The sequence below is a fragment of the Pygocentrus nattereri genome, chromosome 17 (assembly GCF_015220715.1).
Source record: "Pygocentrus nattereri isolate fPygNat1 chromosome 17, fPygNat1.pri, whole genome shotgun sequence".
Classification (NCBI taxonomy): Eukaryota; Metazoa; Chordata; class Actinopteri; order Characiformes; family Serrasalmidae; genus Pygocentrus; species Pygocentrus nattereri.
This window is the reverse complement of record NC_051227.1, coordinates 11,592,960-11,617,375: the sequence shown is the minus strand read 5'-3', so window position 1 is coordinate 11,617,375 and position 24,416 is coordinate 11,592,960. Positions and strand designations below refer to the sequence as shown.

General features: G+C 41.9%; 1 protein-coding gene across 1 annotated transcript; it reads left to right on the top strand.

Moving 5' to 3' along the window:
* Positions 1-10,029: 10,029 nt before the first annotated feature.
* slc35g2a (solute carrier family 35 member G2a) lies at positions 10,030-15,305 on the top strand. Its single transcript, XM_017687380.2, has 3 exons — positions 10,030-10,288; positions 11,406-11,631; positions 14,009-15,305. The coding sequence occupies exons 2-3, from the start codon at positions 11,429-11,431 to the stop codon at positions 15,063-15,065; spliced, it is 1,260 nt and encodes a 419-aa protein (XP_017542869.1). The 5' UTR covers positions 10,030-10,288; positions 11,406-11,428; the 3' UTR covers positions 15,066-15,305.
* The last annotated feature ends 9,111 nt before the right edge of the window (positions 15,306-24,416 follow it).

The window sequence follows — 24,416 nt, the reverse complement described above, 5'->3', positions numbered from 1 at the left end:
CTCTCCCTCTCTCTGATCTCTCTCTGTCTCTCTCTCTCTGTCGCCCTCTGTCTCTCTCTCTATATCTCTCTGCTCTCACTGTCTCTCTCATTCTCTCTTTCTCTCTGCTCTCTCTGTCTCTCTCTCTCTTTCTGTCGCTGTCTCTATCTCTCTCACTCTCTGCTCTCTCTGTCTACCTCTCTCTCTCTCTCTCTGCTCTCTCTGACTCTCTCTCTCTCTGCACTTTCTGTCTCTCTCTCTGTCTCCCTCTTTCTCTGCTCTCTCTCACTCTCTTCGCTCTCACTGTCTCTCTCTCTGTCTCCTTCTCTCTCTGCTCTCTCTCTGTCTTTCTCTCCCTCTCTCTCTCTCTGCTCTCTCTGTCTACCTCTCTCTCTCTCTCTCTGCTCTCTCTCTGTCTTTCTCTCCCTCTCTCTCTCTCTGCTCTCTCTGTCTACCTCTGTTTCTCTCTTTCTCTCTGCTTTCTCGCCCTCTCTCCTTCTCTCTCTCTCTCTCTCTCTCTCTCTCTCTCTTTCTCTCTCTGTCTGTCTCTCTCTCTGTTCTCTTTCTCTCCCCCCCCCCCCCTCTCTCTCTCTCTCTCTCTCTCTCTCTCTCTCTCTCTCTCTCTCTCTCTCCCCTTCTTTCTCTCTGGTGGAGAGTCCATCAGTAAAGGTCTGTCTGACAGGCTGAGTGACTGTGAGGTCTGCAGTGTTCCTGGTTTAGCTGGAGTTGAAGGTCATATTTGGAAAAGTTTTATATTCCGGAAACACTTTGTTCATTGAGGAACTGCGGAATCTCCAGACTGTACTCTGGAGCAAGGCTCTTTAAGGATTTAGGGCCACTGCAGTGAACCCTGACTGACCGGCGATGCAGTCTGTGACCTTGATGTCAAACCGAATGAAACTTAGACAGAGTTTTAAAAAATCCACTTCATTCATTCAGAATTCTGGGCATCTAAGAAACCACGACTCAGGTCATATCGAATATGGACCTGCTGATTAGATGATTTGAAGCGAGCTGTCATGGTTTTTGGGAACGCTCTACCGTTTGGCACCTCTGTCGCTCACTGCTAATCATTTCCTGCTGTTATGTTAACTCTTCAGCGGCTTGAGTCAGCAACTCATACTGTTCAGACTCGAGACACCCTGCCTGATCAGAAATACCTACCCTCGGCGAAAATCATCAGCCTCGTAAGACTCTCAGCTGAAAAACTGCCATTTGATTCTCCATATTTTCTGGTATTCTTGTCATTGATATTTTCTATCTTATTTTCTGTCCTTGTTTTTATGTTCATTCTCATGAGAAACAAATGACTGAAAAGCATTCTGCATACTGCATTTCTTATATGCAAGGTGCATTACAAATGAAGATGGTTGTTATGATTATTATTATTATTATTATTAGCATTAGTAGTAGTATTAGTATTAGTGGTAGTAGTATTAGTATGAGTAGCAGTAGGAGTAGTAGTAGCAGCAGTAGTAATAGTGGTAGCAGTATTAGTAATAGTAGTGGTAATGGTAGTAGTAGTAGTAGTGGTTGTAGTATTAGTAATAGTAGTGGTAATGGTAGTAGTAGTAGTGGTTGTAGTATTAGTAATAGTAGTGGTAGTAGTGGTGGTAGTAATAGTGGTGGTGGTGGAAGTAATATTAGTAGTAGTGGTAGTGGTAGTAGTAGTGGTTGTAGTATTAGTAGTAGTAGTAGTTTTAGTAGTGATGGTGGTAGTGGTAGTAGTATTAGTAGTGGTGGTTATAATATTAGTAGTAGTGGTAGTGGTGGTAGTAGTAGTAGTGGTTGTAGTATTTGTAGTAGTATTAGCAGTAGTGGTAGTAGTAGCAGTAGTAGTAGTAGTAGTAGCAATATCAGTAGTAGTAGTGGTAATGGTAGTAGTAGTAGTGGTTGTAGTATTAGTAATAGTAGTGGTAATGGTAGTAGTAGTAGTAGTGGTTGTAGTATTAGTAATAGTAGTGGTAATGGTAGTAGTAGTAGTGGTTGTAGTATTAGTAATAGTAGTGGTAGTAGTGGTGGTAGTAATAGTGGTGGTGGTGGAAGTAATATTAGTAGTAGTGGTAGTGGTAGTAGTAGTGGTTGTAGTATTAGTAGTAGTAGTAGTTTTAGTAGTGATGGTGGTAGTGGTAGTAGTATTAGTAGTGGTGGTTATAATATTAGTAGTAGTGGTAGTGGTGGTAGTAGTAGTAGTGGTTGTAGTATTTGTAGTAGTATTAGCAGTAGTGGTAGTAGTAGCAGTAGTAGTAGTAGTAGTAGTAGCAATATTAGTAGTAGTAGTGGTAATGGTAGTAGTAGTAGTGGTTGTAGTATTAGTAATAGTAATGGTAGTAGTAGTGGTGGTGGTGGAAGTAATATTAGTAGTAGTGGTAGTAGTAGTGGTTGCAGTATTAGTAGTAGTGGTAGTAGTATTAATATTACAAGTAGTAGGGGTAGTAGTAGTAGTAGTGGTGTTGGTGGTGATGGTGTTAGTAGCATTAGTAGTAGTGGTAGTGGTAGTAGTAGTAGTGGTTGTAGTATTAGTAGTAGTAGTGGAAGTAGTGGCGGTAGTAGTAGTGGTTGTAATATTATTATTAGTAGTAGTTTTAGTAGTGATGGTGGTAATGGTAGTAGTATTAGTAGTAGTGGTAGTAGCGGTGGTGGTGGAAGTAGTATTAGTAGTAGTGGAAGTGGTAGTAGTAGTGCTTGTAGTATTAGTAGTAGTAGTAGTAGTGGTGGTGGTGATGGTTGTAGTATTAGTAGTAGTAGTAGTGGTGGTGGTGATGGTTGTAGTATTAGTAGTAGTGGCATATATATATATATATATATATATATATATATATATATATATATATATATATATATATATGTATATATATATATATATAAAAACCATGTTTATAAGAGTGCTCTATAGGAGCTCTCCTGTACGGATTGTAGGGAAGCTTTAACAGCGTTTATCTGTCAGCGGTGATCAGTTTTCCGTGATGTGGCCTTAAAGCTCGTCTGAAGAATGATGTGTGTATTCAGGCTGAAGCTGCGCAGAGGTTTTATTATTTACTCTGAGCAAACAGGAAGCCTCTCAGCAGGTCAGCAACTCTGAGCAGCTGCTCTCTGGTGGGTGCCTCAGGCTGGAACTCCATCAGGGGATGGAGGAGGGTAATCACTCTGCTCTTCCTCAGGCAGCGGAGGGGCCGGCGCATCCTGAGCAAGAGTTAGCGCATCATTACGGCGTCAGCAGCTCAGAGCTGCACAGTATAAACCACTGAAGAACCTCATCTCCTCCTTTAGGCCTGATGGAGCTGATCAGCCTGGATGTCCGTCTGTCTATCTATCTATCTATCTATCTATCTATCTATCTATCTATCTATCTATCTATCTATCTATCTATCTATCTGTCTGTCTGTCTGTCTGTCTGTCTGTCTGTCTGTCTGTTCATCTGTCTGTCCATCTGTCTGTTTGTGTTTGTTTATCTATCTATCTATCTATCTATCTATCTATCTATCTATCTATCTATCTATCTATCTATCTATCTATCTATCTATCTGTCTGTCTGTCTGTCTGTTCATCTGTCTGTTTGTGTTTGTTTATCTATCTATCTATCTATCTATCTATCTATCTATCTATCTATCTATCTATCTATCTATCTATCTATCTATCTATCTGTCTGTGTATCTATCTGTCTGTCTGTCTATCTGTCTGTCTGTCTGTTTATCTGTATGCCTGTCATGCCTGTGGATGTTTTCAGATCTGAAGCAGCTTGATTTTCTCCTCTCTCTCAGAGATCAAAGCTTTAAGTGCTGTTTATCTGATTGGGGTCTAACAGCCCTTCCAGGTGGTTGTTAGGAGGCACAGACGCACAGCTGAGCTCTGTCTACAGACCTTTACGTCACACAGTGTCAGAAAGCACATAATCAAGTCTATTAGAAGACTAACTGGCTGAGGCTGATTCAGCTGAACTGATTATCAGGTCCACTCTGAGCTCTGAGCTCTGGTGGACGCAGCTGGGCTGATGCTGTCGCCCTGAGCAACGGTTTCCGTGCTAAGGACACCAATCCACACAGTTGAGCTCTATATAAACATAAGTAAAGAATGCAGAAAGCTTTCACACATTCATCACATCATTATTACAAACAATAATAATCACCAACAATATCAGTCTCCGCGATTAAAGGGCCCATAGTCTACTGTTTAATTCGTTTACAGTGTCAGTGTGGTTTAATCTACCAAAAACAGCCAGAGCTCTATTTTGATTGGCTGGACAGTATTGTGCCTCATTCAAAGAGCAGTCCAGGCTGAAACACTTCAGTCTGGGTGGGTGGGGCTAAACTGCTGTAGGCAGCAGTAATGATCAGTGAGATTTCTGTAATCCCCAGGGCAGTTTCAGAGAGGCAATTAGTCACTTTTAATGGATTAATGTTCCATAATAACTTCAACACTGCTTTACAACACAGAGCACTGAACACAACTCTGTGGCATCAAAGCAGCTCTGCTTACTGAGTGTGTGCGTGGGGGGGGGGGGGCATTAGTGGACCTGCTCCAGAATGATTTAATTCTGATCAGTGACATCACACAGTGGATGATGCTGGACAGATCAAATGAAGGAACCATTAGAACATGTGAGAGATACTGATGATTTCTACAGTCATACAATATTACACACTATTGCTGACTTTATCTGTTATCTTTATTATGTGACTCATTAGGATTTAATTCAAGTCAGATTTAACAGACTATATCCTGTAATCTCAGACCTTCCCTTAAACTGCGATCTATAATCTGATTTTCCGTTTAACTGCAATATATAATCTGACTTTCCCTTAAACTGCAATCTATAAACTCATTTTCCCTTTAACTGCAATCTATAATCTGACTTTCCCTTAAACTGCAATCTATAAACTCATTTTCCCTTTAACTGCCATCTATAATCTGACTTTCCCTTTAACTGCAATCTATAATCTCTGATTTTTCCTTAAACTGCAAACTATAATCTCTGATTTTCCCTTTAACTGCAATCTATAATCGCAGACCTTCCCTTAAACTGCAATCTATCATCTCAGACATTCACTTTAATTGTAATCTACAATCTCAGACTTTTTAATGGTGATGTATAATCTCAGACCTTCCCTTAAACTGTGATCTATAATCTCAGACATTCTCTTTAACTGTAATCTACAATCTTAGACTTTTTTAACTGTGATCTATAATCTCAGACTTTCCCTTTAACTGTGATCTATAATCTTAGACTTTCCCTTTAACTGTATTCTATAATCTCAGACCTTCCCTTAAACTGTGATCTATAATCTCACACATTCTCTTTAACTGTGATCTATAATCACAGACTTTCGCTTTAACTGTGGTCTATAATCTCAGACCTTCCCTTAAACTGCAATCTATTATCTCAGACAGTGGTGGACAGTAACTGAGTAAATGTAATTTGTCTCTGTACTTAAGTATTTTTTGGTGTATCTGTACTGAAGTTTTTCCATTTTTGGCGACTTTTTACTTTCACTCCACTACATTTCAGAGTCTAATATCCGACTTTTTCCTCCACTACATTTTGAGAAATCTGTCGTTCCTTTTGGTTTCTGTGTGTATAAAAACGTAACATGTCAAAATGAAAGAAGCGCAAAGCCAGAGCACCAATCAGGGCCCAGCGGTCACTTTGTTTAGAGCTGGTTTTGACCTGTTGGTCATATCGACCCAGTGCAGCACACAGTTCAACGTCAGCGCAGCAGCGTAAAACTTTGGGAGAGTCTGTTCAACATAAATGATGAACTAACCTAACTTTGTGTAAATAGAGCACAATATAGAAATATGTCCACATATGCAGTCGAGACTGACGCGGCTTTTTTCTGAATTTCTACAAACACCATTTCATGTTATAGTAAATTAGTCTGGGCTGGTTTATGTTTATGAACAGAGGCCTACAGATCAACATAGTAAAGGAGCTCATCTGTGATCCTGAGTTTAAAGCCAGTTTTTATTAAACTTAAACTTGGAACTAAGTTGTAAATAAATCTGAAACTGAAACTTTGCTTGTGTGTAAAAAGTGATTTCAGAGCCACTCGGTTCTCCCTGATGGAAACTGTTTACCTTCAGTGTTTTGTGCTTCTGATCATTTTAATAGACGTCAGCGTCACTAATTAATGACGTCCTATTAAAAGACTGGTTTACCAAGAGAGACGCTGGAGGACTTTCACCTGAAATGAGTTCATGAAGCGAGTCTTGTTATAAAAATGATAACAGGACATCAGAGCCAGAATTACTCTTTTAGTACTTTTACTTTTGATACTTAAGTACATTTGAAGGTAAATACTTTAGTACTTTTACTCAAGTGGAGGTCTAAAGGGAGGAACTTCTACTTTTACTGGAGGAATATTTTACCTTGGGTATCTACTTTAACTCAAGTACATGATTTGTGTACTTTGTCCACCTCTGATTTTAGACTTTCCCTTTAACTGTAATCTACAATCTCATCATTTTTAACTGTGATCTATAATCTCAGACTTTCCCTTAACTGTAATATATAATCTCTGACTTTCCCTTTAATTTTAATCTATAATCTCAGACTTTCTCTTTAATTTTAATCTATAATCTCAGACTTTATTGTTAACTTAATCTATAATCTCAGACTTTCTTGTTAACTTAATCTGTAATCTCAGACCTTCTCTAACTCTAATATATAATTTTAAACTTTCTTTTTGAACTGTAATCTATGGACTTTCATTATAACTGTAGATCTAAAGCCTCAGATGTTATATAATCTACATAATTTACATAATCTAAGATTCATAATTGAACTATAGAACTGCAATTTACATATTATAATGTATGTCAGACTTTGCCCTTAAATGTATTCTATAATCTCACACTCATACTGGAACTATAGATTTATAATTTACAGATTATAATGTATAATCTTGGATTTCCCTTTAACTGTATCCCATAATTTCACACTCCCTTTATTTATTTATTTTTCCCAGTTTTCTTAACAATTCAAATACATTTCTTGTGTAGAGGGGTCAGCTCTCAGCTCAGTTACCATGGAAACCTGGCCATGCCGTTCCTTCAGCATCCTGACACAGCACCTCTTTCTTTCTTTCTTTCTTTCTTTCTTTCTTTCTTTCTTTCTTTCTTTCTTTCTTTCTTTCTTTCTTTCTGTTTGCAGTATCTGGAGCTCCAGCTGTTCTTCATTCTGTGGGAACGTCTCCTGAAGAACAGACCACCAGAAACCAGATCCAGCATTACTTCTTGTTTCAGTAACAAACAGCATCATTATCATCGTTAACCGCTCAGTCTAGATAGGGTCACGGTAGCAGATGAGAGAGCAGAGAATCCCAGACGAGCCTGTCCCCGCAACTTCCTCCAGCTCATTCCCAGGGACCCCAAGCCGCTCCCAGGCCAACTTGGAGATATGATCATTCCAGCGGTCCTAGGATGATCAGTAGGCCGTGTCTCGTACACCCCCACCGGGAGGCATCCAGGGGCATCTGGATCAGATGACCAAACCACCTCAGCTGGCTCCTCTCAATGCGGAGAAATATTGGCTACACTCCAAGCTCCTCCTGGGTGGCCGAGCTCCTCACCCTATCAAATAGAGTGTAGCCTGCCACCCTGCGAAGAGACTCATTTCTGCTGCTTGTATTCGCAATCTCGTTCTTTCGGTCATTACCCAAAGTTCATGACCATAGGTAAGGGTCAGGATGTAGACCGACCAGTAAACAGAGAGCTTCGCCTTATGGCTCAGCTCCCTCTTCACCACTACAGTCCTGTACAGTGACCGCATTACTGCTGCTGCCTGTCCCAGCCTGCGGCCGATCTCACCATCTCTCTTCCCATCACTCGTGAACAGGAATACTTAAACTCCTCTACCTAGGGCAAGTCCTTTCCCCTTACCTGGAGTGGGCATCCCATCCTTTTCCGGGCTAAGACCACGGACTCAGAATTGGAGGTGCTGATCCGCATACCAACCACCTCACACCACTCCAGTGAGTGCTGGAGGCATCCATGCGAATGTTCCTTCTCTGTAAAGTTATGGAGAAACAGCTGCAGTAAATAAACAGCTCACCGTGGTTTTATAATAGAAAACGTAGAGAATGGTCGGCTACACTCGGTGGGACTGGGGTAAATCTGGAGGAATCTGATTTTTTATTGCGAAACTATCGTTTTAACAGTGTAAATCAGTGTGTGTGATTGATGAGACACGTAGAGGACAAATCAGGAAACACCAAACCAGCAGGTGCCTACAGAACATCATCAATAATGACTGAGGACACTCTAAGCTGAGGATCACCACACATTCAGTATCAACATGAACCTGTGTGTTCATGGCTGTGAGTAAATGAGTGTAGAGTTAGTGTGGAGAGTCAGAAATACAGAAAACAGTGAAATGTTCAGAGCTTAGATATTTTACAAAGGGAAACAGGTTTGTGTGATTAATAAAGGAATAAACTGTTATAGGAACTAAAAGAACCACTGTGTCTGTATTTCAGCACTGCTGACTGACGCTAATGTTACACCGAATGCAGCTTGTGGTTTAAGGTTGCTACTTCAGCCGCTTTCAGAGGAACAGTTTTAATTTCCCTCTAAAGCAGTCGGTATCTGAGAGAGCGAGTGCTCAGTGGGGAGCAGACATTCGTTCACTGGAGCCAGTGGTTCCACCTTAAATGGTGCCAGAGCCACCACAATGTAACTGCTGCACTATTTAAGGTGGAATGGGAAAATTGGAACAAGAAGTGACTTCAGCCTCACGACTTTTTAGTGGTTAAACATATCAGGAAACCAGCTGGAGCGATTATAAACGCAAATTAAAAAACATCTACAGTGGCTCTATGGATCCTGATGCCCCAGTGCACCCCCTGCTGGTGTGTGTGTGTTTAGCTTTTTGCAAACTAATTTACTGTTGGCTTAGTTTTTCCACACAGCATTTATATCCTTTATTTAGTCAGGACTCCCACATTGTTGTGTGTTTGGTTGTCCAACAGTTCTAGACTCATCCTGGAATTTCAGTCTTGGCAACTATGACAACAAGTGTGTGTTTACATGCACTCAAAAATCCAATCCAAAAATTTCTGCAATTATCTGATTATTCAAATGGTCATGTAAACACCAGACTCTGATCTAGACTTATCTGATAAAGAGGCTGGATTTCAGCTCAGTAATCAGATTTCTCAGTGCCGTAAACTATTACTCTGATTTCTTTCTGATTTCTTAGTCTGCGCAAGATCAGACAGCACAACCCTGTTGGAGCGACACTGAAGCCAAACAGGAAATAAAGGATTTTAATTTTCTTCATCTTCTAGATAATGATGTTTATATTTTTAGGTAAAGCGGCGCAATGTTTAAAAAAAGCCACAGCATGAAGTTTGAGTTTTACATTACTTTTACGTTGCATCTTCTTCTGTGAGTTTATTTTTTGGTTGTAGAGCAGAAAACTGATTACTGTCATCCCTGTTTCCCATCATCTAATAAAGTGCATGTAAACGTGTTGACTGGTTTAATAAAAAAATCTGATTTTCTGCAGTTATCAGATTATTGAGTGCATGTAAACACACTCAGGGATAAAGTGACTCTCCTCTCTGTGGTGCTGAAGTGATGCGAATGCTGCATTTCTGAGGTTGGTTACTGTCCGAAAGAAGGGAGGGGAGCTTGTTTTACCAGCGTTTACTGTTTACACACTTCCCAGTCGTGAAAAGGGCCTATTAGTGAGTTTTTTTGGGGGGGGGGGGTTTGTCATCGTCAGGCTGAAGCCTGTGGCTGGAGATGACCTCCTCCATCAGTTCAGCGCTTCTGCATGTGCCTCTCAGCGCTGGTGTCTAATAAATGGAAATAAGTGGAAATCACAGCCTCCCAGGTGTTTCACTGCACTACAGTGTATATATTACCAAAAGCGGTTTACCTCCTACTATTGTGGCTGAATACCATCAAATCTTCACAGCAAGTGTTCCATAGTCGACTGAAAAGCCTTCTCATTCGCGCTGCTAAGCTTTAATGATGAACATCATCTTTAGCCATCAGTTGGATCCGGCGCGGAGCGCGCATGCGCAGAGCAGCCCCTCCCGTCCAGTGCGCGTCTCTCTCTCTCATTTATTCATTTATTCACTCACTCATCCTCTTAGTCTCTCGCACTCGTCTGGCCGCGCACGCCGGGGTTTGGGACCGTGTTTGCTCTGCATGATGGGAGCTTTAAACCCGCACAGCGCCGAGGAGAAGAAGTGAAGGCGTGTAAAAGATGAAATAAGGCAGAGAGAGAGAGAGAGAGAGAGAGAGCGAGAGAGATAGAGAGAGAGCGATACAGCGCGAGCACGGAGGAGTGGACGGAGGGCAGGTGAGAGATGAGTCAACATCTGCATGTTTTTTGGTTTCTTAACCTCGCCTTATTGGAACTGTCCGTTCCACCTTAAATGGTGTAGCAGTTACATTATATAGTGTACCTGCTGCACCATTTAAGGTGGACCGGACAATTGGAAAAAGAAGCCAACTTCAGTCTGATTTTTTGGCTTGTATGTCTGTGTTTCCGTTTATTAATGCGTTTACAGACGTAATCATTGTCTCGTGACTCCGTTCTTGTCCAGCTGAAGGACAAACGGTCACTAATTGACCCCCTAAAGCGAGCTCATTTCCAGTAGCGCGCACAGCTGCGCTCCGGATTAGCGTTAAAGGGCCAATCACCGCCAGACTGGACCGGCCAGTGGACGGTGTCCTTGTGTTCCGTCGGCTCCAGCCTGCAGTTTCTCACCTGTTCACGCGGTCACGTGTCCTTACGAGCGCTGTGACGTCACCCAGGGTGAATCATGAGGATGAATGGAGTGGGTTTACTACAGGCTACTACACTGAGCACTGACGAGCTGGCTGACTGGGACACATGCGCGTCTCTTTGCTTCTGTTCCCCCCCCAAAATATCCTTAAAATAGGCCTGATTTCATATCCAGATGCAGAATGAAGCAAAACTACTGGATGCAGTCGGATTTCAGATGATTTCTCCACAAATTGGTTTAAATACTGATTCTATTTTCAAACAAATGTAACATGTTCTTATTCCATATGCATAAGCCCCACCCACTTTACTCTAATAGGAGGTACCCAGATTAATAAACCCCACCCATTTTATTCTAATAGGAGGTGCTGAGATTAATAAACCCCACCCACTTTACTCTGATAGGAAGCACCCAGATAGATAAACCCCACCCACTTTACTCTGACAGGAAGCTCCCAGATGGATAAACCCCACCCACTTTACTCTGAAAGGATGTACCAAGATGGATAAACCCCACCCATTTTACATAGAATACTTTGAGTTCATCACTCCTCGTACCGCAGTGTAGCAGAGCTGCTGGTCAGTGTTAAATGTGCTGGACAGTGTTAAATGTTCTGGACAGTGTTAAATGTGCTGGACAGTATGTGGCTGTGATGCTGATATCCGGCTCTTTCTGTGTTTATTACAGGTTTAACAGCTGGAGGAATAAAAATGGATGATTCTCCCACTAAACACCTGCTGGGGCCCAAGAAAAAAGTGAAAATCCACCCAAATACGGTGACTGTGAAATACGCCACCCACTTCCCCCAGCCTGGAGATGAGGGCTACGACGACGCCCCCAGCTTCGAGGACTTCAGCTCCTTCGTGGAGGAGACATCAGACAGGAAGAGACTGACCTCTGGTGGACCCACCAGGTGCGTCCACTTTTCTCACATTACTGCGTTTTATACTGTCTCTACTGTTCCCCTGTACAGTCCTGTGCAAAAGTTTGAGCACTCCCAGTCAGATTCCATGTGGTCTTGATTTTCTGGGTGTAAATAAGTTACACATCCTCTACAGAGACTCATTCCGGCATTTTCCGGATAATCTTACTGCACAATTTCTAATTTTGGCTGAAAGAAAAGCAAGTATCTCCATTTTCTAGTATATTTTGAGCTCAGCAGCTCCTTTACTCTGTGTAAAATTTAATGATGAATGGACCAACAGAAATGCTCTAATATTGCTTCTAATAAGTCACTTATGATATGCTTTATAAATAATAAAGTAATTTAAACTAATAACTCAAATCTCACACGGTGATGTTTTTGAGTATTAATAAGTGAACACATCCTCTACAGAAAACACACTACTGCACATTTTTATATACAATTTCTATTTATTTGCTGAGTTTAACACACTGGAAAAGCAACTAAATGTGCCTAAACTTTTGCACAGGCTATTCTTAAAGTTTTATTTATTGTCCAATATGTTAAATTCAGCAAATAAACAGTAATCATGTATTAAAATGTGCAGAAGTGAGTCTCTGTAGAGGATGTGTTTGCTTAATCACGCTCAGAGAACACGACTGTGTGAGATTTGAGTGTATTTGTGTGTACTGTGTGTAGTTTAGTGTACAGTGCTGCCCTGCCCGGTTTATAGTGGCTTATTGATTTGTCTAAATTAGCAATAACAAACCTAAAATCCATGAGTAAAAGATGTTATTGTTATATGCATGAGTGGTCATGCTGATGGAGATGTGATGACTGTAGTAGGTCATTCACACTCATCCTCAGAGACACGTCCCTTAAATTCTCTTTCATTCAGATTCATCACATCAGGACCGAAGAACAACCCACAGTACAAATTTTCCGCATGTAGTTACACATCTCCACCAGAGAGGGCCAAATCCTCACATCTTACACAGTGGAGCGTTAAATATTGGCGGTTTCTTCCATCAAAAAAAAAAGTAGTTCCAACAGCTTTGAGTAAAGGGACTGTTGTTGTTGCTTAGCAACCTGTGGTGAGTGATGGTGACAAAAAAGTATGGAGATAATTTTGTGCCAAAAATTTCAAATGAAACAGTAAAATCCACAAGCAAGCTATCGAAATGTTCAAAATATGTGTAACAACAAATCTTTGTCTAAGACCCGCCCCCTGTTAAGAAGTACCAGAAGTCAGAACCAAAAGAAAGATTTAGAACCAAAAGAAAGACTTTTTAACCAAAAGAAAGATTTTTGAACCAATAGAAATACTTTTTAACCAAAAGAAAAATTTAGAACCAAAAGAAAGATTTAGAACCAACAGAAACATTTTTGAACCAAAAGAAAGATTTTTGAACCAAAAGAAAGACTTTTTAACCAAAAGAAAGACTTAGAATGAAAAGAAAGATTTAGAACCAAAAGAAAGACTTTTGAACCAAAAGAAAGATTTAGAACCAAAAGAAAGATTTTAAAACCAAAAGAAAAGTTTAGAACCAAAAGAAAGATTTTTGAACCAAAAGAAAGATTTAGAACCAAAAGAAAGATTTTAGAACCAAAAGAAAGATTTAGAACCAAAAGAAAGATTTTTGAACCAAAAGAAAGATTTAGAACCAAGACTTTTTAACCAAAACAAAGATTTAAAACCAAAAGAAATATTTAAAGCCAAAAGAAAGATTTAGAACCAAAAGAACCAAAACCAAAAGGGTGATTTCAGAAGCAAAACTTTTATCTGCAAAATCAGCAAACTGAAAAAAAAAGAAAAAAGGGCTAAAATGAGAAATACTATTATATCAAAATGAGTAAAAATTAGCAGTAATCTTTTAAAAAAATTAAAAATTTGGACATTTTCATGCTTAATATTTTGCTTGTGGATTTTATTCATTTATCTGAAAGTTTTGGCACAAAATTAAATTCATGAAAATGTGTTGCTTTCAGAAGTAGAACACTTTCTAACCAATCAGAGAGTATGGGTGGAGCCAACTGTTGGATAATGTTACATAATTTAACGTGATATTTTTAGTACTTGTATTATTTTTATTTTAGTTTACACTTTAATGTTGTCTTTTGATATGTTTTTAAATTGTACCTTTTAAGGTCAGTGTTTCAGATTTCCGTCCTTTGTTCTCTGTTCTAAGGCTCAGCTACATTCCATATCAGGGTCCAGTTTAAATAAAGATTGATTGATTGATTGATTGATTGATTGATTGATTGACTGTTGGTAATTATAATTGTGCTAAATTAGCTTTGGAATCGTTTGTCATTACGTGTCTAAAAGGAAATGTGCGATAGAAATTAAACCTATTATAATTATTATTGTTATCTTGATCCACAGTAAACCCTGCAGGACGCTTCTCGGCTCTCTGGACGGGCAGTCCAAACCCTGTGCGGATCAGAAGGTCAGCGGAGGGGTCGGAGGCCAGCTGCAGAGTTTCGGCGAGGCGTGTGTGTTCTCCTCGCGGCTAACGTGGGGCGCTCTGTTCATAGCAGCGTTAGCGCATGGCTGTGTGGCGCTGCTGACCCGTCTGGCTGCCGACCGCTCCAGAGTTCCCTCCCTGGAGCTGCTCTTCATCCGCTCCGTCATACAGGTGCTGTCTGTGGCCGTCGTTTACTACCACCAGGAGGCGCCGTTCGGGCCCAGCGGCTACCGGCTGCGGCTCTTCTTCTATGGCGTGTGCAACGTCATCTCCATCACCTGCGCTTACACGTCCTTCGCCATCGTCCCGCCGAGCAATGGCACCATCATGTGGCGGGCGACGACTACGGTGTTCAGCGCCATTTTAGCCTTTCTGCTAATAGATGAACGGCTGGGGCTGATCGATATGGTCACTGTGGTCAGCAGCGTTTTCGGACTTTGCCTGGTCATGGTGCCCAACATCATCAGCGAGTACAGACTCGGGTTCTGGAAGGAGGCTTTTGGCTACACCATGACAGTCATGGCTGGCTTGACCGCTGCCCTCTCGATGATAATCTACAGGTCAATTAAAGAGAAAGTTAGCATGTGGACGGCCCTTTTTACGTTCGGCTGGACGGGGACGCTGTGGGGTGCCTGCACCATGTTCGTCCTGCAAGAGCCCATAATCCCTCTGGACGGAGAGACCTGGGCGTACCTCCTTAGCATCTGCCTCTGCTCCACCATCGCTTTCCTCGGTGTTTATTACGCGCTGAACCGCCTGCACCCCGCGCTGGTCAGTACCGTCCAGCACCTGGAGATCGTAGTGGCAGCTCTGCTGCAGCTGCTTGTTCTGCACATGGCACCGTCCATCTATGATGTCATTGGAGGCTTCATCATCATTGTTAGCGTCATCATGCTCGCGGCAGTAAAGCTGTTCTGGGTCGGGAAGAGCCGGAGGCAGGAATACGAGGAAATCCTCGACTCGCCTATTAAGTGATTTTTGTTTGTTTATTTTCAGTCCACTTTGTCAAAATGCCAAGCTGTAAACTAAAGACTGAAGCCCTGTTGGAGCTGAATTAGTTATACTTGGACAGGTAGTAAGAAACAAACTGGATTCATACTGGATTAAAATCACTCCACAATTATTACTGTCAACCTGTAAAACTACACACGCTGCAGATTCATACTGGATTAAAATCGCTCCACAATTTTTACCGTCAGACTGTAAAACTACACACACTGCAGATTCATACTGGATTAAAATCGCTCCACAATTATTACCATCAGACCGTAAAACTACACACACACTGCAGATTCATACTGGATTAAAATCGCTCCACAATTATTACCATCAGACCGTAAAACTACACGCTGCAGATTCATACTGGATTAAAATCGCTCCACAATTTTTACCGTCAGACTGTACAACTACACACACTGCAGATTCATACTGGATTAAAATCGCTCCACAATTATTACCATCAGACCGTAAAACTACACACACACTGCAGATTCATACTGGATTAAAATCGCTCCACAATTATTACCATCAGACCGTAAAACTACACGCTGCAGATTCATACTGGATTAAAATCGCTCCACAATTATTACCATCAGACCGTAAAACTACACACACTGCTGATTCATACTGGATTAAAATCACTCCACAATTATTATCGTCAGATCGTAAAACTACACGCTGCAGATTCATACTGGATTAAAATCGCTCCACAATTATTACCATCAGACCGTAAAACTACACGCTGCAGATTCATACTGGATTAAAATCGCTCCACAATTATTACCATCAGACCGTAAAACTACACGCTGCAGATTCATACTGGATTAAAATCGCTCCACAATTATTACCATCAGACCGTAAAACTACACGCTGCAGATTCATACTGGATTAAAATCGCTCCACAATTATTACGATTCAGACAATAAAACTACACACACTGCAGATTCATACTGGATTAAAATCACTCCACAATTATTACCGTCAGTCTGTAAAACTACACACTGCAGATTCATACTGGATTAAAATCGCTCCACAATTATTACGATTCAGACAATAAAACTACACACACTGCAGATTCATACTGGATTAAAATCACTCCACAATTATTACCGTCAGACTGTAAAACTACACACACTGCAGATTCATACTGGATTAAAATCTCTCCACAATTTTTACCGTCAGACTGTAAAACTACACACACTGCAGATTCATACTGGATTAAAATCTCTCCACAATTATTACCATCAGACCGTAAAACTACACACACACTGCAGATTCATACTGGATTAAAATCGCTCCACAATTTTTACCGTCAGACTGTAAAACTACACACACTGCAGATTCATACTGGATTAAAATCGCTCCACAATTATTACCGTCAGACTGTAAAACTACACGCTGCAGATTCATACTGGATTAAAATCGCTCCACAATTTTTACCGTCAGACTGTAAAACTACACACACTGCAGATTCATACTGGATTAAAATCGCTCCACAATTATTACCATCAGACCGTAAAACTACACACACACTGCAGATTCATACTGGATTAAAATCGCTCCACAATTATTACCATCAGACCGTAAAACTACACGCTGCAGATTCATACTGGATTAAAATCGCTCCACAATTATTACCATCAGACCGTAAAACTACACACACTGCTGATTCATACTGGATTAAAATCACTCCACAATTATTATCGTCAGATCGTAAAACTACACGCTGCAGATTCATACTGGATTAAAATCGCTCCACAATTATTACCATCAGACCGTAAAACTACACGCTGCAGATTCATACTGGATTAAAATCGCTCCACAATTATTACCATCAGACCGTAAAACTACACGCTGCAGATTCATACTGGATTAAAATCGCTCCACAATTATTACCATCAGACCGTAAAACTACACGCTGCAGATTCATACTGGATTAAAATCGCTCCACAATTATTACGATTCAGACAATAAAACTACACACACTGCAGATTCATACTGGATTAAAATCACTCCACAATTATTACCGTCAGTCTGTAAAACTACACACTGCAGATTCATACTGGATTAAAATCGCTCCACAATTATTACGATTCAGACAATAAAACTACACACACTGCAGATTCATACTGGATTAAAATCACTCCACAATTATTACCGTCAGACTGTAAAACTACACTCACTGCAGATTCATACTGGATTAAAATCTCTCCACAATTATTACCGTCAGACTGTAAAACTACACACACTGCAGATTCATACTGGATTAAAATCTCTCCACAATTATTACCGTCAGTCCGTAAAACTACACACTGCAGATTCATACTGGATTAAAATCCCTTCACAATTATTACCGTCAGACCGTAAAACTACACACTGCAGATTCATACTGGATTAAAATCACAGCAAATCACTCTTGACCTACAGAAACTGCGCAGGTGAAACTAATCCAGCTCCTGTAGAGTTTAAACCTGAATGTCAGAGAGAAAGAGATTAATCTTTACTCATTTATTTTGCACTGTGTTGTTGATAAAGTGATGTTCTTATAGCTTCTTGTTTGCCCAGCACTGTTTTCTGTGAGATTAAAAAACAGGATTAATTTTATTTACATTTAAGATCATTATGTTTTCAGCTCTTGCGCTGGTCATAAGTGGATGGTTCAGTTTTATAAATAATTCAGTTTCATCTTTAACTCATTTAGTCTCGGTCTGAAAGAGAGCTACACTGCCTGCCTCATTTACATATCAGTGAAATACACCTACTTCAAAGAAATTAAGTGCAAGCAAAGCTCATTAATTATTAATTAATATCATAAGTACTGTTCAAATTTACATTAAACTCTAGTTCAAACTGTTGATAAGGTTGGCACTGAGCTTTCAGCAGCTCCACCAGCCCAAACAAACCGGCTTTAACCCGAAGTCTGAACTGCGCAGGTCAACTTTGACCTTTAAATGACCTTCAGAGTGGAGAGTCTGCTGCATATTTCTGCAGTGAGGTGATGCCCCCCTCTGCTGGTGGCTTCTCAGACCTACTTTGATGCTGGTTTGTGATGTTTTGAGGTTCATTCATTCCATTGCGATTTTCCACCGCAGATTAATGAATGATTTTGTTTAAGTGAGTATTATTATTATTATTATTATTATTATTATTGTTATTATATGGAGTTTATATGAGAGATTACACTGGTTTTACAGTGCTGCAGAATCAGCACTGTAGGTCTGTAAGCCTGCTGGTCTGTAAGGCTGTAAGGTCTGTAAGTCTGCAGGTCTGTAAGGCTGTAAGGCTGCAGGTCTCTAAGGTCTGTGGGTCTGTAATGTCTGTAAGTCTGCAGATCTGTAAGGCTGTAAGTCTGCAGGTCTGTAAGGCTGGACGTCTGCAGGTCTGTAAGTCTGCAGGTCTGTATGTCTGCAGGTCTGTAAGGTCTGTAACATCTGTAAGCCTGCAGGTCTGTAACATCTGTAAGCCTGCAGGTCTGTAACATCTGTAAGTCTGCAGGTCTGTTAGGCTGTAAGTCTGCAGATCTGAACGTCTGCAGGTCTGTAAGGTCTGTAACGTATGTAAGTCTGCAGGTCTGTAACGCCTGTAAGTCTGCGGGTCTGTAACGCCTGTAAGTCTGCGGGTCTGTAACGTCTGTAAGACTGCAGGTCTGTAAGGTCCGTAAGGCCGTAAATCGAAGTTTAGGACACAGATCTCCCAAAACTAGTTTTAACTGTCACACACTGATAGAAACAGATGATTAGCTGATTCTGCTGATGCTGTTGGGAAACGAAGTCATTCTGCTTTAATGTTAATACAGGTTTTTAATGTGTTTTATCTGATTTAAAATGCTAAATTGATTTTATAGAGTTTAATGTGTAAATGTGTGTGTTGATGTTATCAGAATAAAACAGTCCAGCATATATGTCTGTGTGTGTGTGTGTGTGTGTGTGTGTGTGTTGATGTTATCAGAATAAAACAGTCCAGCATATATGTCTGTGTGTGTGTGTGTGTGTGTGTGTGTGTGTGTGTGTGTGTGTTATTAAGTGTTAATATATCTGTCAGTAACAACTTACTGAACCAGGAGTTCATTATTCACCATAAGGTCACATGGTAGCACACTGAACGCACAGAGCACTGAGTGAAGAACCCAGTTCTGTTTAAACTGAGGAGCTGAAAAGGTATTTTCTTATCTAGGACTAGGCTGGTCAGCTAGCTAACAGGCTAAAAGACAGCAAACATGCTAAACAGCTCCATCATTAATATCACAGGCTTGAACTGAAGCACTCACGATATGATTCACTGAAAACTGCAGAATAAAAGTCTAAAGAACGTCACCTGAATGTCTCACACACTTCAAATGTTCGGTTTCAATCAGACATCACATCAAACCCAATTTGAAATATTCTTAGACATAACTTTACCATCTGTATGCGTATGTGTGCTGTGTGTGAGCCTCAGTTGCTGCATTGTGTAAATTCATTTTAACATCTGCTGCCATTTTAATTACAATGATTTTAAGATGAACTCCTACATTAACATGCTTTACTTATATTGCTATTAAAATAATATTCAAAACCAATTTACAACAAAATAAATAAAGCCAAAATAATTAAGGTCAATCAAATAAATGTCAAATTAAAGTAAATTCAAGTAAATGTAAAATAAAGAAGACCTGTTGTGTGGAAATCTCAGTAAACAATGAGCAGATCAGATCCTGTACCTGGAGCTGTAATACCTCCACAGTCCACCAGGGACTGCAGAAAATTCCAGCGCACTGCAGGAAACACCAGTGGGCCATTTTACGGTGGCCCACTGATTGTTTCCACCTGTGTTCCTGCCTGTTCCTTTTTCCAGTTCTGGCCACTAGTCTTTGTACTGGTCTATGTATTGTTATTTGTTCTGGTTGTGCTGTTTGTTCTCTTTGATTCTGGTTTCTATCATGCCTGCCCCCGATCAATCCGTGTTGGCTCTATGACCCTGGACCATTTAGACTATGACCCTGGATTTGCCCTTAATAAACGTCGCTTATCTCCGCATATGCGTCCGCCTCCTCGCTCCCCGTTAGAGAAAGACCAGCCGGCAATGGACACGGCGGATAAGCGAAACACTGGCATGTGGCTGTTCCGTTGGGACGAAACTCTGGCTGTTTCCACGCAGCCCGAGTTACCCGCATCCCAACGCCACCAAGCCAGTGAGAAGGTGAAGGACCTTCCTGCCTTGTGTCCAGACGGCGAGCACTCTGGTAAGCGCCTTGGGTCTGCCTGTCTTGAGCAACACTGCAGAGAGGAGCGATCTGCAGCACAAGACGAGACTAGAAGGAAGGAGCATTCAGAAAACCCTTACTATGGTACTCGGCTTGTTCGCAAGTGTCATTTCGAGCTACCCATCGCTCGAGTGAACCTTGGGAACGGCCAAGTGTGTTCTGTTTCTGCCTGTTCCTCCAGGTTGGAGCAGCGGTCCCCAGCCCGAAGATCCCATGACCGCACCCCGCTGTGTTTCTAATCCCCTGGCCGCACCCCGCGGCACTCCCACCCCTCCAGACCCGCCACCAGTCGCCGCACCTCCGGGCCTGCAGCCTGCCCCCGTGGATGTCGTTGCAGGTTCGCCTGTCCCCATGGACGTTGTTGCAGGCTTGCCTGTCCCGCCCATCCTTCCCTTGCCTGTTCCTGTGCCTCCTGTTGCCCGTGGGTCTCCTGTTTCTTCTATGTCTGCTTCTGTGTTTCCTGTTTCTATTCCTTCGTTTTTGCCCTGCTCTGTTCCTGGTTTTGTCTTGTTTCCATCTGTTGTGTCTGTGCCTGTTTCTGTGTCTCCTTTCGTTTCTGTCCCGGTTTCTGTCTGTGTGTCCGTTTCTGTGCCTGTGTCTGTTTTGGTTCCTGTTCCCCTGTCTTTTTCGTGGTCCGTTCTTGTTTTCCTCGTCCTGTTGTGCCTTCGGTCATCTCTCGTTCGGCGTCGTTTTGTGGTGTGCCTCCTTGTCCTCCATCCATGTTTTGTCCTCATTCGGTTCCTGTTTCGTATGTTCCTGTGTCTGGTGTTGTGTCTTCTGCTTCTGCGCCTTTGGCTTCCGCTCCCATTTCTGCTTCTGTGCCTTTGTCTTCTGTTCCTTGTTCTGTCGTTCTGTCTTCTGTCCCTTGTTCTCACGTTTCTGCTCCTGTGCCCATGGTTCCTGTTCCGCGTTCTCCTGCTCCTGGTTCCGGTTTCTGTGTCTGTGCCTGTCCCGTGTCCTGTCCTGGGTTCTGTCCTTGTCTAGTTTGGTTCTGCTTTTGATCCCTTGTGTCTGTTTGGTTTTGTTTTTTTTTGGAAGGGGGTACTGTCACGGTTGGCCCCTCCCAGTCCTGTCCATGTGTATGTGTTGTGTTTTGGTTTAACACGTGTGTTCTTTGTTTTGGTTTTTTTAGTCCAGCCCCCTCATTTCGTGACTCCACCCCGATTGTTTCCACCTGTGTTCCCGTCTGTTCCTCATGTATTTAAAGTCTGTGTTTTCCCATGTCTGGTCACTAGTCTTTGTACTGGTCTATGTATTGTTGTTTGTTCTGGTTGTGCTGTTTGTTCTGTTTGATTCTGGTTTCTGTCATGTCTGCTCCCCAATCAATCCGTGTTGGCTCTGTGACCCTGGACCATTTAGACTATGACCCTGGATTTGCCCATAATAAACATTGCTTATTTCCGCATATGTGTCTGTGTCCTCGCTCCCCGTTACATTAAAAAAGATAGAAATAATAGACTTTGAGAAAAAAAAAGACTAGTTCTCAAAATATGACTTTTTTCTCAAAAGAGATCAGACCTCGTGAGTTGTAAACCAATCGGATCAGACCTCGTGAGTTGTAAACCAATCAGATCAGACCTCGTGAGTTGTTCAATCAGTGTTCTGCCTTCAATATGTGTTTGCGTACACAGCTATGCAGACAGGTAAACACTCTTCCAAAAAGAGGCCGAGACACATGGTGCCTTTTAGCAATTTTACTGAAAGCGATGTAAAACTGGGAAAACAGAAAATAGGAATTGATTCCAGTAATCAGCATCAATGCACAAATAATTCCTGTTGAGACCCATATAAACACCGGAACAGGGAAGCAAGTATTGACCAACTAGCATGACTTCACCAACTAAATACTGTTCTAAAATACAACATCCACTAAAGATAAAGCATAAACGGTGTGCAAATAGGTTCAACAGGTTACTTACAGATAATGCCTGAACAAAGACAAGAAAGACTGGATGTTAACTGATGCTTGCATGATTCCCCATGTGCTGCTCTAAACAGTGACTCAGAGCCCAAAAACGGAAGTGCACCACTAGAGGGCACTAAAGCCAGAGCTAAGTATGAGTTAGAATAATCAGACCAGACCTCGTAAGTGGTAAACCAATCAGATCAAACCCCCTAAGTTGTAAGCCAATCAGATCAGACCTCGTAATTTGTAAACCAATCAGATCAGACCTCATAAGTTGTAAACCAATCATCAGACAAGGGGAGGGTAATGTAAGTCATAAACTGCTGAAGCTGACATATGAATTTTGGCTAAAAGCTAAGATGAACATCAGACCTTTTTTATGTAAAGCTCATCATGGGGACTCTGTAAAAAGAGCTACAAATAAATAAACTCGCACCACACCACTGTTTCACGGCCTAACCCGAGACTCATTTTAACACCTGGATAGTGAGCAAATATGATTATCATTCATTTTTTGTTTTAGAAAATAAACAGCTGAGAGTATGACTAAAGAAAGGAAGGAAGGAAAATCAGTGAGTTGGATTGAGTGGAAAAGGAGTGACGATTCTGGGTGTTGAAGGTCCCTCCTGAAACAGAATGAGGCACACATTACCCCTGTCAGCTGCTGCGTAGTGCACAAGCTTCCTGAGACTCGCAGGGAACAATTCAGTGAGAGAGAAGATGATGAAGATGAACAAAGAAGATGACGAAGCTGATGAACTGGACATGATGAAAACGCTGGGCAGGTGGGTGAAGGGAGGAGGGATCAGGAGATCAGAAATGCAGTGTGTGACTGCCTTTCAAAGACGTGCCAAAGAAATGACTACAGCATTTTACTGTGCTGTCATGTAGCCTAGAGGCAGGCATTTATTTTTCTACAAGAACTAATTACATGCATGATCTCAAATACAGGGGTCCTGGATCTGGGACTCCCTAATTAGGACCTCCTGAATGTCTCAAGATTCAAATTCCAGGGGGCCTTGAAAATAAGTTATGTTGTCTGTTTGGGACAAACAGACCCTCAAATCCAGATTCAGTGAAGCTGATTGTTTATCTGCTTCTCCCACAATCAGCTTCTCTCTCTGGTGGTCTTAACTAACTAGAGCTGCAGCACTGCTCTGCCTCAGGGTGGCACTGTAGCAGACTGGTTCACCCAGTGGGTCCTTCATAGTCTAGAAACCATAACTCTGCCCGGATTCCTCTGAAACACTTTCCAATGAGCTGCAGCAGATCTAAAAACCTGAGAACCGCCCAGTTTCCCTAGAGTCCACACACTGAAGACAGAAGAGGAGACGAGGAAGATCTCAGTTACTGTGAGGAAGAGCACAGAACTGCACTAGAACAGAGACTCTACTGTAGAGGAGACGAGGAAGATCTCAGTTACTGTGAGGAAGAGCGCAGAACCGCGCTAGAACAGAGACTTTACAGGAGAGGAGACGAGGAAGAGCTCAGTTACTGTGAGGAAGAGCACAGAACTGCACTAGAACAGAGACTTTACAGGAGAGGAGACGAGGAAGATCTCAGTTACTGTGAGGAAAAGCGCAGAACCTCACCAGAACAGAGAGGAGAACAGGAGAACAGCTGATAGAAAAGACATTTACTGACGTTGAAGCACCAGCGCCTCTGTGGAGAGAGAGTCAGAATCTGGAGCAGCCAGACAAACGCCCATCATACACTGATACGACACTTCTTCTTCTTCTTTCGGCTGCTCCCTTTAGGGGTCGCCACAGCGGATCATCTGCCTCCATCTCTACACTATGATAAAGCCCTGATTACAGTCATTCTCAACAGAGAAAACTCTCTGCTGGTCGGTTCCGTGTAGCACAGACGACAAAGCTGGGCTGCCATTTGAGCCTTGAGCTGGTCTTGGAGTCATTTCATGCTTGGTGTTGATGGGCATTGGTGCAGGGGTCATTGCTCAGGCCAGAGGTCACATGGACGAGGCGGGGGTGGGGGGGTGGGGGTGTACAGGCCAGGCACTAGCAGTGGTTGACTCTGTAGGAGCTGGATGAATCCATCGTGAGGACTGTGGGCGCTGCTGTTGTCCAGGACGCCCAGGGGCGAAGACAATCCATCAACTGTCTCTCAAAGGCCTTTCTGAAGTTTCTGCTCAGCTTTAAACTTTTAAACAGTCTTTTCT

Bases quoted from the DNA above. Each gene is read 5' to 3' on its own strand.
- slc35g2a (XM_017687380.2), top strand. From the start codon at position 11,429: ATGGATGATTCTCCCACTAAACACCTGCTGGGGCCCAAGAAAAAAGTG. The intron at 11,632-14,008 runs GTGCGTCCACTT...CTTGATCCACAG, and splicing joins ACCTCTGGTGGACCCACCAG to TAAACCCTGCAGGACGCTTC.